At 55.9% G+C, this 14,746-nt stretch overlaps 1 protein-coding gene across 1 annotated transcript; it reads right to left on the bottom strand.

Moving 5' to 3' along the window:
* Positions 1-3,345: 3,345 nt before the first annotated feature.
* LOC126039456 (receptor-transporting protein 3-like) lies at positions 3,346-5,599 on the bottom strand. Its single transcript, XM_049802628.1, has 2 exons — positions 5,323-5,599; positions 3,346-4,207 (listed from the first exon to the last, which is right to left on the bottom strand). The coding sequence occupies exons 1-2, from the start codon at positions 5,466-5,468 to the stop codon at positions 3,643-3,645; spliced, it is 711 nt and encodes a 236-aa protein (XP_049658585.1). The 5' UTR covers positions 5,469-5,599; the 3' UTR covers positions 3,346-3,642.
* Positions 5,600-14,746: the final 9,147 nt, after the last annotated feature.

The raw sequence follows: 14,746 nt of genomic DNA on the forward strand, positions 1-14,746 counted from the left end.
CAACCCTTGTGCCTCGTGGCCGCTGCATCTGGCTGGAGGGAGGGCTGGGAATGGGCAGCAGAGGAGAAAAGTGAGAGCAACAACAGGCTTTGCATTCGCTGGCAACTTGCAACCTGACGGAGTGGTGAGAGCTTCTCTTCAGGGAGACAGGGGCAGAGACAGCAATTTATCAGTCTGGCTGTGGTAAAAGGCCAGCTAAACGTCCCTGGGTGAGGTTTGCCCATCCCTGGCTGCGTTTGAGTGCCAGGCATGAGCTGAGAGTTGGCTGCAGCAGAGCGCAACCTCAGATGGACCAGAGGGGACAGCCAGGACCTGCTCAGGACCCACGGGGAGAGAAAGCGTCCTTCATCCCTCAGCCGCTTTCCCCAGGATGAAGTCACCATGCCAGCTGGGGGGCTGGCCACTGCTCACCATCCTTAGGGGCTGAGCTGAGCCTTGGAGGCTTGCTCTGGGCTCCAAAAGTGCCAAGAACCACAAAAAGCAGGACTTGGAGGGCAGTTTGCTAAGAAACAAGTGGGAGATGGGCACAACTGCACGTTGAAGAGGGGTATCCTGGAAGAACCCAAAAATGAGGCTGAGAAGCCCGCGTATGCATGGGTGTCTCTGAGTAATGGGGAGGGGATGAAGGGGCTGCGTGATGGAGGGCACATGCACGCACAGCACAAGGAGACTGGCAGGCAAGCAGGCAGCGGCGGGGAGGGGACCAGAGAAAAAGCAGTATATGCACACAAGGCTGTGGGTGGGGGACCGCGGGGGGGGTGCAGAGGGCATTGCGGGGGAGCAAGGGATGGCTTTGCCCTTGTAAAAGAGCAGAGACCCAAGCAAGAAAATAAGGACCCCTGCAGGGATGTGGTCTCCACCAGAGTTAGCTTCCCAGGCGGAGGCGAGGGAGTTCCCCCTCAGCAGCTGGGTGGCTGGGGAGGCTGCAGACAGCCAGACGTGATGACTGGGGCTGGGAAAACCTCAGCATGGAAAGAAGAGGGCTACAGGCAATGGCAGCAAGAATCTTGGCCATGTCTCTGCTTCATGACATAATGCCGGCGGGGAGAGGGCTGGCTGCTCCCAGCATTGGGAGAGCCATGCAGGAGGGGAATGGGTCCAGGCTGCAGGATCAGCCTCCTCCTCCCCAGCAGAGCCACTCAGCCCCAGGCACCCCAAGCAAGGAGGGACCTCCTCCAGAAAGACAGGTCCATTCAGATACAAGACTCTTTGGGTCCCACGCACTCCCTCAGCCACTGTTGCCCTGCCAAAAGTGCTTGGGACACCACTGATATTCACTCCAAGGGGGTGTCAAAGGGGGACAGGTCACGCTGGCTCTGCTTCCCAGGGAAGTCCCTGCTGGTGGCATCACGTTGGTCGCCAGCCCTGCTGTGGTGGCACCACTGTCCCCCAGGCAGAACTGGGGACCAGGAGGGGTTTGAGGCCCCACGCTTTGCATGTATGCATCTCAGTGTGCTCTGAGACTGGAAAATCACAGAGAGACACCAGTTCATCCACAGACCAGGACCATACCCATGCAGTATATGGTTTGGGGGGACCACACTACAGGGAAGGAGCTGGGCACAGGGATGGGGGGGAGGGCATCCCCCATCTCGGGAATGCTGGCCCGTCCCAGTGCTGGAGGGTCACTGGTCCCAGTGCTTCCCAGCGCAGTGCCAGAGATCTCGCAGCTCCATCTGCTGGCGCCACGGCCAGGGCTGCAGAGGCTGAGGACGAGGGAAGGTGTTGGGGAAGGAGAGTTGGTGGGATGAGCAGGACAGAGCACTTACGAAACAAAATCCACATGGCCTCTGGATCACGCAGGGTTTTCTTCTTATTTTCATTTTTTTGACCAATAACCTGCAGGTTGCAGATATGAAAATATGACAGAACCTTGCACTAGCAAAATAACCAAACCCATATGAGCAGTGTAAAAGGCCCTGCAGAGCACAGCAAGGAAAAGAGCACCTGGGAAGCTGCGTAGCCAGAGTCTGATGCTGTACAAGCTGCACTGATGACGCTGGGTTTGGTTATTGCCTTTCCTTCAGTCCATCTTTCTTCCTACCATGTCCATCTTCAGCATCAAATCATTCGGAAAGTCAGGAGGGGATGGATGCAGCTGCCTCAGCGGCTGTGCAGGTCTGACCCTCTTTGGACTTGTTTGACAGACAGCCCCAAAAACAGCCAAGTGCCCCAGGGCTCAGGTAGGGTTGCAAGCCATTTTACAGATGGGGAAACTGAGGCACAGCACAGCTGCACAAACTTGCCTAGCACCACTCTAGATGTGACCATGTCTGAGGCTGGACCAGGCATGGGAGATGGGGGAAGCCTCCTGTTACCATACCGGTTTTACAGCTCATGAGAGAGGGTGAGACCCTGCAGGGAAGGTAAGAGGCTGAGGGGTGTCAGGCTGCAGGGGGACAACGGGTTTCCTCCGAACTTTACGATGCCCACCAGGTCCCCTGAGCCCTGCAGGGTGAAGCAGCAGCAGGCAGGAGTCAGCATCCCTCCCTTTGCCCAGATCCTGTAGCCCAATAAGTACAATTTCCCTGTGATTGACTTAACAGGGCAGAGACTTGGGACTTGCTGCCACAGCCTTCTTGTGCTTGCCAACCTTGGGCACCCTTTGCCCCCACCACAGGGTGCCCAGCCAGCTGGGAGAGGTTTGTGTTTGCCAGGGTATTTTTCAGAGCCATAGTCATAGAATCATAGGATGGTTTGGGTTGGAAGGAACATTAAAGATCACCTAGTTCCAACCCCCTTGCCATGGGCAGGGACACCTTCCACTGGACCAGCTTGCTCAAAGCCTCATCCAACCTGGCCTTGAACACTTCCAGGGATGGGGCATCCACAGCCTCTCTGGGCAACCTGTTCCAGTGCCTCACCACCCTCACAGTAATAAACTTCTTCCTTACATCTAATCTAAATCTACCCCCTTTCAGTTTAAAACTATTACCCCTCATCCTATCACTACACTTCCTGATAAAAAGTGCCCTCCTGAAAGCTCAGCACCCACATGTTTCTGGAGGATGATGCAATCCCCAGGTCCATGGTGACACAAGGGACATTCATCGGTACATGGGGCCAGAGCAGACGCTGCTGTACACAGGTCATAGGAGGCAGTGCCAGTGTCCCCTAGCACCAGCTGCCCATGACTTTGCTGCAAACCTCTAGCTCTAGGTGCCCCTCAGCTGCTTTGGGTGCCCAGTTCCACCAAGGCCAAAGGCAGGGGAGAATGGGGATGTGCCTCCCTGGAAGTTGAGCCCAGCTGGTGGATAAGGGCAGCCCCCAGCTTCCCTCCAAGCTGCTCACATGTACCTAGAAAAGGCTTTGGAGAAATTAAAAAGTACAAATGCATCCTTGGGCTGAGGAGAAAGGGCTTGTTTTATTCTTGCAAGTACCCTCATCCTTTGCATGGGGCAGCTGAGGGTCATCCTCATAAAGAATATGTCCCATAAGAAACCATCAGACCCACCAGGCTCCCCGAGGCTGTGGGACGAGGTGCGTGGCTGAGGCACCCCGCTGTGTCTCCCTATGCCCCCAGCATCCAGGGAAGTCTCGCTGTGCCATGGGTGAGGGCTGACCTTGGGCATCCAATTTTCAGGCACTCCATCAGCGCCCCCAGCCATCACCCTGGTTCCTCTTTGCAATCTCCAGCTCCCACTACTTCTTGGTGAAATAAAGCAGAATGAAGAGGAGCACTGCCAAAACACTGAGAAAAGAGCTGCCAATGCAGCAGCAGCATTTCCAGGGGAAGTTGCTACCAAAGGGCGAGGGGTGGTGGGTCGGGGTTGCATAGGGCCTCATGCCCTGGCGTTTCAGGGTGTGATGGGTCCTGGCCTTGTCCGCATCCATCAAGGGCTCCCAGGCATCCAACGCCGGGGCCAGCCGCTGTGACACGCTGCAAACGCCAAGCTGGCAGCCCTCGCAGCAGGCAGTGTTGTGCGGACCCGTCACCAGTGCGTCCACCACAACTTCCAGTAGGTCGGAGGGTTGGACAGGCACGTGGTAGAAGTACTTGAGGATCTTTAGCACCAGGTTGTGCAGAAGCCTCTCCATAGTCTCCTGGCTGAATTCCGGCTCCTCCAGCCGGGGGTTGGGGCACCGCCTGCACGCCTGGCGAAAGGCTCGCATCCACACCGTGCCCTGGCCCCGGCGCCGGCTCATGTGGAACAGCATGTGCACTTTGGCCGAAGACCACTCATGAAAGCATTGGGAGCACTGAAACCTGCCAGGGCACAGAGGAGATCAGTTCATCCCAGGCTCCCTGTGCTGAGCCCCCAGCTTTCCACATGGTCAGTAGGGACCAGGGCAGCCAGGGATCATGGATTAACTTCACTCATGCAAGCTTTACACTGAACCGTCCTCCCCCTAACAGCATGATGCCAATCTGGGGAGTTCAACACAGGTGTGAGTTCAGGGCTGGCCCCAGCATTAAAGATTTTAGGAGCCAGGCTGCCTGCTGGGCCCACCCTGGTCCTCTCTCCTAGACCATCCTGGCCCCACTGCCAGGAGCAGGGGTCCTGGGGGTGGGAAGCATCAGGCCCCAGGTCTATTTGGGGCTCCAGCCCCTTACCCATGCCGGCACATCACAGCTCAGCAGAAAGCCAACATCAAACCCGGGGCTGGGGAAGTAAAAAAAAAAAGAAGAAGAAAAATAGAAGGAAGGCGTGGGTGCAGCCTGCAGGGCAGGTGAGATGTCTTGAGGAGTCGAAAGGTGTGTAATCTGCAGCTCTTCATCTTGCACAATCCGCGTGGGGGCTGGCAGCCAAGGTCTCCATTTGCTGCCACCTGGGCAGAGTGTCTGGTCGACACCCGGGGTCCTGCCTGGGGTGGAAATGGTTGGGATGGGGCCTCTCATCAGCAATGCAGGGCCACAGCCTCTCTGTGCTCCAGGACCCCGCAGTCTGCTGCAGATGCAGGGATGGCTGAGGCATCACCCCATGTCCCAGCAGACAGCGGCTCTCCCTCTCCTCATCCTCTGGGTGCAAACCCAGGAGATTTGGCTCTAGTGTGGTATAACTACCCCTGCTTGATGGAGGAGGTCTTTGTATCTTGACACCAACACGGAGAAACTCTGGCCAAATACCAGCTGCCCTCTGGCCCTGTGGAGCTGCCACACTCCTCTCCCCTCCAATTATCATGATTTTTTCCAGTTTGGCAATAACCCACCAAGCTTGGACCAAAATGGGAAAGCCCCTCCCAGCCTCACCCACCTCCAAACTGCCCCTTTCATGTCAAAAGCTGTTTCCTACAAGCAAACTTTGAGAAAGGGGGAGGTCTTCATGGTAGCCCATCGTCCCTGGTGGCACTCCGACAGGGGCCAAGCCGGCAGTCCCCTACCTCCCAAGAGCACGGCGCTGCACAAACTCCTTCCAGCCAGGCTTGAGGACGTGCACCTGCAGGGTATCATCCTCCTGAAGTGTCCATGGCTCTGTTAAGTGCATATCTGCAATTTTCACTGCAAAAATGTCCTGCCAGGTCCCCATGATCCCACATGGAGTTGGCGAAGAATCAGTGACCAAGCTTGCAGGTCAAGCTTGCAGCTTCTGAGTGCTGATATATGTATGCAACCGTCTTTTCCCCAAACTTTTCCTCTTTGCACAACGTCTTTGTGCTTGGAGAGGGGAACCTTTGCTCCCGCATGAGCAGCACCGCCCCAGCCCGATCCCTGTGTCAACAGGCTCTGCTGACGCTGCACCAGGTCCTGGCTGGGCGAAATGTCCCCCAAAGCAAGGACAAGGTGGGTTTCCCCAAGCCCCACACATGAACCCCTGACCCTGCCGAAGCCGTGCTCTCGTGATATTGCTCTGTCTGTAGGCAGAGAGGCTGGAAACAAAACCCCCTGCCAGGCTGCCCGTGCCCATCACTATCACAGCAGCGGGGGTGAACCAGCAAAGACTGTGCTCAGCATAGGAATAATGGAAGCGAAACCCACTGAAAACACAGGACTCAGCAGCTGATAAAGCCCCAGGTAGACTTATCTCTCTCGATAGCTGCCACCAAGTACAGGCTGTTTTTAACAACTTTCAGCCAACTTGAGCAGAAAAAGGCCTGATATGAAACCGCAGGGTGGAAAGTCGGGGAGGATGGTACCGCACGTAAAACTGAAAGAAGTGAGGTGTACTCTGAGCTGAGAGCACCCAGGGAAGGTATAAACAGCAGGGCCGGGGCTGCCTGCAGCTCTCTGCCCCCAGCTCACCCCTCTCTGGGTGCACAGGTACCCCAGAACATCCCATGGAGAGTGATCCAGGACAGGGAGCAGGTCAGATAAGATGCCAAATGAAAAGTGGTCTCAAGTTAGAGGGAGATCTGCAGCTTGATAAGGCAAGCTCAGCTTGCCATGGAAATTGAGAGCAGCCCTGCGGAGAAGGACTTGGAGGTACTGGTGGATGAAAAGCTGGACATGAGCCGGTAACGTGTGCTCACAGCCCAGAAGGCCAACCGTATCTTGGGCTGTGTCTAAAGAAGCATGGCCAGCCAGTCAAGAGAAGTGATTGTGCCCCTCTACTCTACTCTCGTGAGACCCCACCTGGAGTACTGCATTCAGCTCTGGGCCCCCCAACATAGGAAGGACATGGACCTGTTGGAGCGAGTCCAGAGGACGGCCATGAAGATGACCAGAGGGCTGGAGCACCTCTCCTATGAAGATACGCTGAGGAAGTTGGGGTTGTTCAGCCTGGAGAAGAGAAGGCTCCAGGGAGACCTTATTGTGGCCTTTCAGTACTTAAAATGGGCTTATAAGAAAGATCGGGACAAACTTTTTAACAGGACCTGTAGCAATACAACAAGGGGTAATGTTTTTAAACTAAAAGAGGGTAGATTTAGACTAGATATAAGGAAAAAAAATTTTACAATGAGGGTGGTGAAACACTGGAACAGGTTGCCCAGAGAGGTGGTGGATACCCCATTCAAGGGCAGGTTGGATGAGCCTTGAAGCAACCTGATCTAGTTGAAGATGTCCCTGCTCATTGCAGGGGTTTGGATTAGATGACCTTTAAAGGTCCCTTCCAACAGAAACTATTCTATGATTCTATAAAACCCTCTTGTCTAGCATGAAGCTTTCAGAAGAAACCATCCTGTGCGCAGAGAGGGCACAAAACTCCTCACAATGCCTGGCCTTGGAGAAAATGTGCCAGGTGGCTGCTGAGGTTTGAAGCCACCATGGAAAGTTATGGCAGTTCCTCACGTTGAGTGCCCAGAGCAGCACTCAGGCTCCCAGAAGCAGGGAGGGTTTAATGCAAAGGCTATAGGATATTAAAGCCTAAATTATAGCCTATTAAAGCCTAGGACAGACCTCAGTTTAAAAAAAGGGCAGAAGGATCTAGGAATCAGGCTTAAAATACTTCACATGGCTTCAAATGAAGTACGTCCCTATGGCAGTTCTGGCTTGACACCCCAAAAGCCCAGGTGCCCCACACAGCAGTGACAGTGGCTGGCTCTGCCCTGGAGCTGGCTGGGGGAGTGGGATTGCTGAGGATGTAGGTGACAGCACCTGTGTCCTCACAAGAGTGGCACGGTGGCTGCCGGCAGCAGGTGACAGTGGTTGTGAGGTCTTGAGAGGCACCAGCACATCAGGCTCATCCTCCAGATCCCAAAAGGGAGGCAAGTGATGTAGATAAGTCCAAGTAACCACAGGTTGGCAGGGAGCCTCTGATCTTTACTGCTGGAAGGAAAAAGCCAGCAAGTCATCTGTACCAAGAGCCCTCCAACACCTTCACAACAAGTGCTGCCCCTCCTGCAAGAGCAAAGGGAGATGACCAGGTCCCAGGGCAGAGCCCATCTTCAGCTTCGAGGGTCTTCCCTGCTTTGAGGTCCTTCCACTCTTAATTATGCCTTGATGCTATGACCCGGAGCAGGACTAGAAGGAAGGAAAGGAGGTTTCCTGGAAGCAGAGGAGCCAAGTCAAGGTCTTCGGGATCCTTATGGAGAGCTAGCAAAGCCCTAACCTGTGGATAGGATCTGAGTCACCCCCTTCCCAAGAGCCCTGCCATGGGGACATGGGGTCCCACTTGGGCTGGGGCAGCGACCTACAAGCAGGACGGTGAAGGAGGGGTTGTCCCACCAGCATTTCCGATGCTCGCAGGTGGGGACCAGGAGATGTTCCTGGCTCGGGTCTGGTGCATGGGGAGGAAGAGAGGGAGAGCAGATCTCCCTGCCCCACCTCTCACCCCTTTGCCAGAGCACAGCCCCCCCCTTTCTGTAGGTTCACTATAGAAGATCCCTTCATGCAGCCCACCACAGAGGGGTCTCCAGGGCTGCAAATCTCCCAGTGTGGAAAGCGGGAGCTAAGCGAGAGCAGGGCTTCCCTTGCAGCTGGCACCGTGCAGTACCTGGCAGCGCTGTGAGCCAGCATGGCGCGGGGAGCCACCAGCAGCAGGGTGACTGGGATGGGGCCATCCACCCTGTAGCATCGCCCATCCCCTTAGACCCCTCTGTGTTAGGAGCTGAGATTCACCCTGGAAGGGGGCTGAATGCAGGAAAAACCTAAAGGTTTTGACATCTCCCCTTTCATTCTAGGGCAGCCACACCTGTATTAAACACACCAAGCTATTCTGAGGAGGAGGAGCCCCCCAGGGAGGCAGCCCTCTCTCCTGGCACTCTTATATTCACCCAAACAAACCAATCGCTTCATCTGGGGGATCTGTGGTTTCAACCTAGCTCTTCCTCCCTGAGGCTGCTGCCACAGGGAGGAGGGATGCTCCCCACAGGGCAGGCACCGCTCCCCATGCTGCCTGCCCCAGGGGCAAAACGCTGCTCCTCAGGCACACTGCTCAATGGGCTCTGGTGGCACCACTGGCATGGGGATGGGCACCTGCCTCCAAAACCCGGCTGTGATGGAAACCAGCCCCCCGTTACATCATGGCAACACAACTCAAATCACAACTCACGATGTGCCGAGCCCTCGCAGTCATCTCTCAGAAAGAGCCCGGTGCTGGTCCCTCTATTAAAGCCTTTGACTTGCTTTTACTAAAGGGACTTTCCCAGAACCACCCACAGAGCCGAAACTGCTTTGACGTCCTGTTCCACTTCACACACACCTCCCAGCGCTGCCCAAGCACCTTGCCGCTTACTGGCACCTGCCTGGAAACAAAAGCTGCTCCTGCAGGTCGCCCCACAGCCTGGCCTTGGCAGGGACTGGGAACGAGCCCTGTCCCAGCCCTAGCATGACCCCGCTGGGCTGACCAGCCCCTGCCAGGGCCAGCCCCTGCCAATCCTCTCCATCCTGGCACACTGGTCATGGCTCCTCTGCGGGATGCTTGAAGGAGTCAAATATAAGGTGAAGCCCGGGCGGTAATTTCCCTGCCGCTTTCGTACAGCCTGAAATTATTTTTTACTTCAGCTCCCACCCCCAAGTGAGCCGCCCAGGTGAGAGGAGGAAGGTTTCCCAAAGTTCTTTCTCCTCCTCTCCAACTCTCGCTGTGTGTCAGCCTCCCTGTCCCCCACCCCTCCAGCCCAGGGACAAAGTGCCCACACTGCTCATGAGGACACTGCTTGGCCCACAGGAGCCCCATCCCTGCTGGGACATCCATCCCTTCCCCTTGGGGTCACACCATACCCAGGTGGCTCCATCCTGCCAGCAGTGCCCAGGGGGGGCAGAAAGGGACATTCAACCCTGGTCCCCAGGCAGGACTGCAGAGCAGGACATCCCCTCAGCAGTGGGGATGCTGTGTCCGTGGGCACAGCAAGGCTTGCAAGACAGATGGACTGCCATCTGAGCAACACGACATAACTCTAAACAATTCTCTGTCTGTCACTGCTTGCTTCATACCGGGCCTTTTTTCTCACTCTGAAGACTTCCCTCATCTTTTTCTGCACTAAACACCCCCAATTCTTTTCCATCGGTCGTTCTTTCAGAGAATTTTTGCTCCTTTCTCCAGGTCATCAGGGTGAATTTGATTTCTAACCCTCCTCCCAGACGGCCCCTACACCCTCCCTCAATAGCATATTGCCTTCATTTGAGCTGTGCTTCCCCAGAAAACCCCTGTGCGATATCTGCCATCACAGGCTATTGATAAGTGCTCACGGGATATAGCTTCTTGGGTAGCCATCCACCCACAGTGGCAGAATTTCCCATTTCCCTAATTTGCTTATGAGAATGTCACGTAAAGCAGCACAAAGATAGCATCGTTCCCACTTTCCCTGCAGTACCCAGGCCATCACACTAATGAAGAGAAAATGAGGTTGGTTTGACACAACATGTTCCTGCTAAATCTGTGATCTCAGCCCCAGTGCTGCCCTCTCGGTGTTTACCGCTTGGCGGCCTTACTAATTTGTTCCAGTGATTTTCTGGGTACCGAGGCAGGCTGACTCATCTAGAGTTTCCTGGATCCTCTTTTTTCCCTTTCCTTGAAGCGGATGGTGAATTGGGCTCCTGTATTCTCCTGGGACATGGCTCTACGCCATCTTCTGCACCCCTCTCCCCCTCTGACCTTGCTGCTGTTGACAGTGAATGGTTGTCGCCTTGTCACGGTGAAACCCACCACCTCTAGGGACAAGCAAAAGCTGTGGGTTCCCTTCCAGGCTGGACTGTCTTCATAGTCGAGCCCTTAGAGTAGAGGGGCCCACCTGTCCCAGGGTGGATATGAGGCAACAGGGATCAGGTCCTCTGGAAATAGGGACATGCTCAAGGTGGACTGTAGAGAGGGGACATTGCTCCATCACTCTGGTCTTCTGGGATGGAGAGGGATGCTGAGGGATGGGGAGAGATTTGAGGGAGGAGGTGGATGTAAAGATGTGGGCAGGTACCGCCCTACATGGGTTTGGGCTCCCTGTTCATCTGGTGGGCCTCCTGATGGTCCCTCCAGGCATAGGGAGAGACCTTGGCCCCCTCTGACAAGGCTCTGTCTGGTGCCATGGGCAGTGGGTTTGGTCTTGGGGGCCCTGGAGAGGGCTCCTGCCTGGCCCTCCGAGCCCCTGCACGCCAGGACCTGGCCTGCCGGCACCCTCCTCGAGCAGCACATCCCGCCAACAGGAGGAAAAGAGAGAAGGAGAAACCCTGGAGCCAACTCAAAGCAAAACTAGAGAAAGCAAAATGAGGGCGGCGGGAGGAAACATAGATGTTCTGCAAGCCTACAGCAGGCTCGGTGACAGGCAGGGCAAGGCTTTTGGGACGGGATGGAGGAGATGCTGTGAGCCTGGACCACTCAGAACACACCAGGGCTGTGCAAGCTGGCCACGGTTAAGGGTCCAGGCAACCTGCCTAGCAGCCCATCCCTCCCACCAGCAACCACAGCACCCACCAGCTCGTCCCAGCCTGTCTCTGCCAGGACCGATAACTGCTTTTGCAGCAAGTTGAGGCCATGGCAATGCTCCCACACCCTAGTGCCAAACAAACCAGTCCCACCCACAGATCACCCCACTGACCCAGGGGCCAAATAACCCACACACCCCACGGCAGCACCTCCAGCCCAACCTCTCGCCATCAAAACACAGCTCTGAGACCTCCCAGCGACCAGAACAGTGCTCACGTGTAAGTAACCTTACTCCCACACAACCTGAGTGACCCTTCTCTGCCTAGCATCTGCAATGTCCCTTTTTGCAGGAATGGTGCTTTGCTGCTCCATGACGTGGCTCTCAAAGACACTGCTGCAAGCAGCAGGAGAAGACTTCTTCCTCTCCATCTTCCTCTGCCTGCCCAGTTTTCTCAAGACCTGTTTTTTGGGCTCAGGTTTCTTTAAGGGATGCTTGCTCACATGTTTTTCCCAACAACCTTTAATCAAGGCTGGGGTGTATAAGGAGCCAGGCTGGCTCTCAAGCATCTGTATAGGGGGGTTTGCTTGCTTAGGTATAGCTCAGGCATGCTGAAGTCACACATACTGCTTCCTGCAGGTGCTGACAGGGATCAGTCCCAGCTCTCCGAGGTCTCCCAGCAGGGTCTGGCCATTCTCCATCAGCAAAACCCCAGAGTGGGACTGGGGATGAGCTGTGCTCTCCAAGGTCCCAGCCGGTGTGCAGTCCCAGGGAGCTGACAAAGCATTTTGGCACCAACTGTGGTGGCAGCTACTCCTCGGGAGAGGGTGTCCATGGTAGGAAGTGGTTGCTCTAACTGCCAGACCAGAGCGTGCAAGAAATGCAGCAGCTTTGGTGCCTGCAGCCACCCCCTCGGCTGCACATGGGTCCTGGCATGGAAGGAGCTGTGGCACACGGATGGGGTGCCTGGGGTTGAGGGCCCATATGTCTGTAGGCGTGTGCATGTATTTGGCATGCAGTAGCTGTGCAAATCTGAGGGTGTGCACACAAATTTGCATGGGGAGTTGTGTGCACATCTGTGTGTTCATGAGCATTTGTGTGTGCTCGCGCATGAGTGTGCATGGCTAGGCTGGGGATGCTTGCTCTGGGGTGATACAGGGGAATAAGAATTAGAATCCCCCCGGTTTGGCTGCTGTGCACTTGTGAGCACAAAGCATGGGGGAAGGGGCTGTCGGGAGCATCCTCCATCGCTCGCATCATGATGCTGGTAGGAATGAGGTGGGCAGACCCAAACCTATGCCCTGTCCTCTCTGGCCTTTTAGGAGTCATTCCCAGTGACTGCACGTCCTGGGAGCACAAAAGAGTCAGGTGCAGGTGCTATTTAATTTTACAGGGCCTTGTTTTACTCCTGTAAGCCTCAGTTTTCCTAAAATGGGATGCTGAGGACCAGGCTGGGGCCCTGCTCTTATTCTGTCAGTGGCCAGTGGCTCTGAGACACAGGCGTGAGCCCTGGCAGCTGCACTGCTGCAGGGAGCAAAGTTAAGAGTCAGAGCCAGGTGGTAGGGTCTGCCTAACCACTCTGCAGCAAACCTCCTCTCCGCAGACTAAACCAAAGACCACTGAAACCCTGCCACCCACGCCCCTCCAGAGACAGCAAAGCAGCTGTGGCAGAAAGGGTGAACCCCAAAACCATACCAGGCCCATCGCAGCCCAGCCTCTTCTTGGTGCAGGCAGGAAAAGCCAAAGGACTTGAGGGTGTCAGCTCAGCACCCGCCAGAAAACCTGACGCAAACCTTAGCAACATAGGTTGAAATGAGTTTACTTAGGTCGCTGCTTAATTTGGAGTGGAGAAAAGGGGCATAAACCTGTCAGTTGGCACAAATAGCGGGCAGCCAGCTGGTATGGGTGCAGTGGTGGACAAAAGCAGGAGAGCTGTGACATGGAGTGAGGGGCAGGGGAACAAGGGATGTGGGATGGTGGAGCTGGGAAAGCCAGAACTAGAGACTTGTCAGGACGGGAGGTAAAACAGCTTCCTCCAGATCCCGCACAGTGACTCCAGGAAGACTGAACTAATATCACCGTGCTGGAGGGAGAGTCAAAACCGTGAGTGGCTGCTCTCCTGGCTTGCACAGAAAGACAAGAGCAGCTCCTGCACACGAATGCACTCGGCTCCCCATCCCCAAGGAGGATGCTGGGGCATGGGGACTGACACCCATCTCAGGGCACTGCTTGGTTCAGGGATGCTCAGTTGGGGGCTTGAAACCTGCATCCCGCCCGGAGCTCATCCCAGCCATGTTCCTGCTCTGGCCGCACAGCCGGTGCCGTGCCCAGCGCAGGGGAGCATAGCTCGGGTCTCTGCCAGTGCTGGGCACCCTATCCTCCAAAGAGGGTTGGAAAATGGTGCCTGGCAGCCTGGAGCATCCCCACCACACACCCCACACATCCCCAGGCTCCAGCCTTGCTCCCTGCAAGGAGCATGATTGCAGCCATGCTGTTGGGGGACTTAGAGGGGCAGAGGCACTGCTGTAGCCTGGGTGTTCTCCCATCCCAAACGGCAGTGGGAGATGTTTTTGCTACACCTTCGACCCTACCGGATGGCTTGGGAGCCTCCACTTGGCTGCAGACCACCATCCATGTATTGGTTTTGTGTGGCAAGGTTTTGGTAGCGGCGGAGGGGGGTTACAGGGGTGGCTTCTGTAAGAAGCTGCTGGAAGCTTCCCCTGTGTTTGAGAGAGAGCGAGCCCATACCAGCCAGCTCTAAGACGGACCCGCCGCCGGGCAAGGCCAAGCCAATCAGTGATAGTGGTAACGCCTCTGTGATAACATTTTTAAGAAGGAAAAAAAGTTGGGACAGGGAGAAACAGCTGCCGGAGTGAGGAGTGAGAACATGTAAGAGAAACAAGCCTGCGGACACCAAGGTCAGTGAAGAAGGAGGGGGAGGAGATGCTCCAGGCGCCAGAGCAGAGATTCTCCTGCAGCCCGTGGTGAAGACCCTGGTGAGGCAGGCTGTCCCCCTGCAGTCCAGGGAGGTCCACGGTGGAGCAGATCTCCACCTGCAGCCTGTGGAGGACCCCACGCCGGAGCAGGTGGGTTCCCGAAGGAGGCTGTGACCCCGTGGGAACCCCACGCTGGAGCAGGTTCCTGGCAGGACCTGCGGATCTGTGGAGAGAGGAGCCCACGGAGAAGGTTTTCTGGCAGGACTTGTGACCCCGTGGGGGACCCACGCTGGAGCAGTGTGCTCCTGAAGGACTGCACACCGTGGAATGGACCCATGCTGGAGCAGTTCGTGAAGAACTGCAGCCCGTGGGAATGGCCCACGTTGGAGGAGTTCGTGGAGGACTGTCTCCCGTGGGTGGGACCCCACGCTGGAGCAGGGGAAGAGTGTGATCAGCCCTCACCCTGAGGAGGTGAAGCAGCAGAAAATAATGTGTGATGACCATAAACCCCATCCCTGTCCCTCTGTGCCGCTGGGAGGGCTTGGTGGTGAAATCCAGGAGTGAAGTTTTGCCCGGGAAGAAGGGAGGGGTGGTGGGAAGCTGTTCTGAGATTTGGTTTTATTTCTCATTACCTTGCT

The sequence above is a fragment of the Accipiter gentilis genome, chromosome 6, assembly GCF_929443795.1.
Source record: "Accipiter gentilis chromosome 6, bAccGen1.1, whole genome shotgun sequence".
In the NCBI taxonomy this organism is placed as follows: Eukaryota; Metazoa; Chordata; class Aves; order Accipitriformes; family Accipitridae; genus Astur; species Astur gentilis.

Coding starts and splice junctions, on each gene's coding strand:
- LOC126039456 (XM_049802628.1), bottom strand. CDS start 5,468: ATGGGGACCTGGCAGGACATTTTTGCAGTGAAAATTGCAGATATGCAC. Junction 4,208..5,322: donor CAGCGCCGTGCTCTTGGGAG/GTAGGGGACTGC, acceptor GTGCCCTGGCAG/GTTTCAGTGCTCCCAATGCT.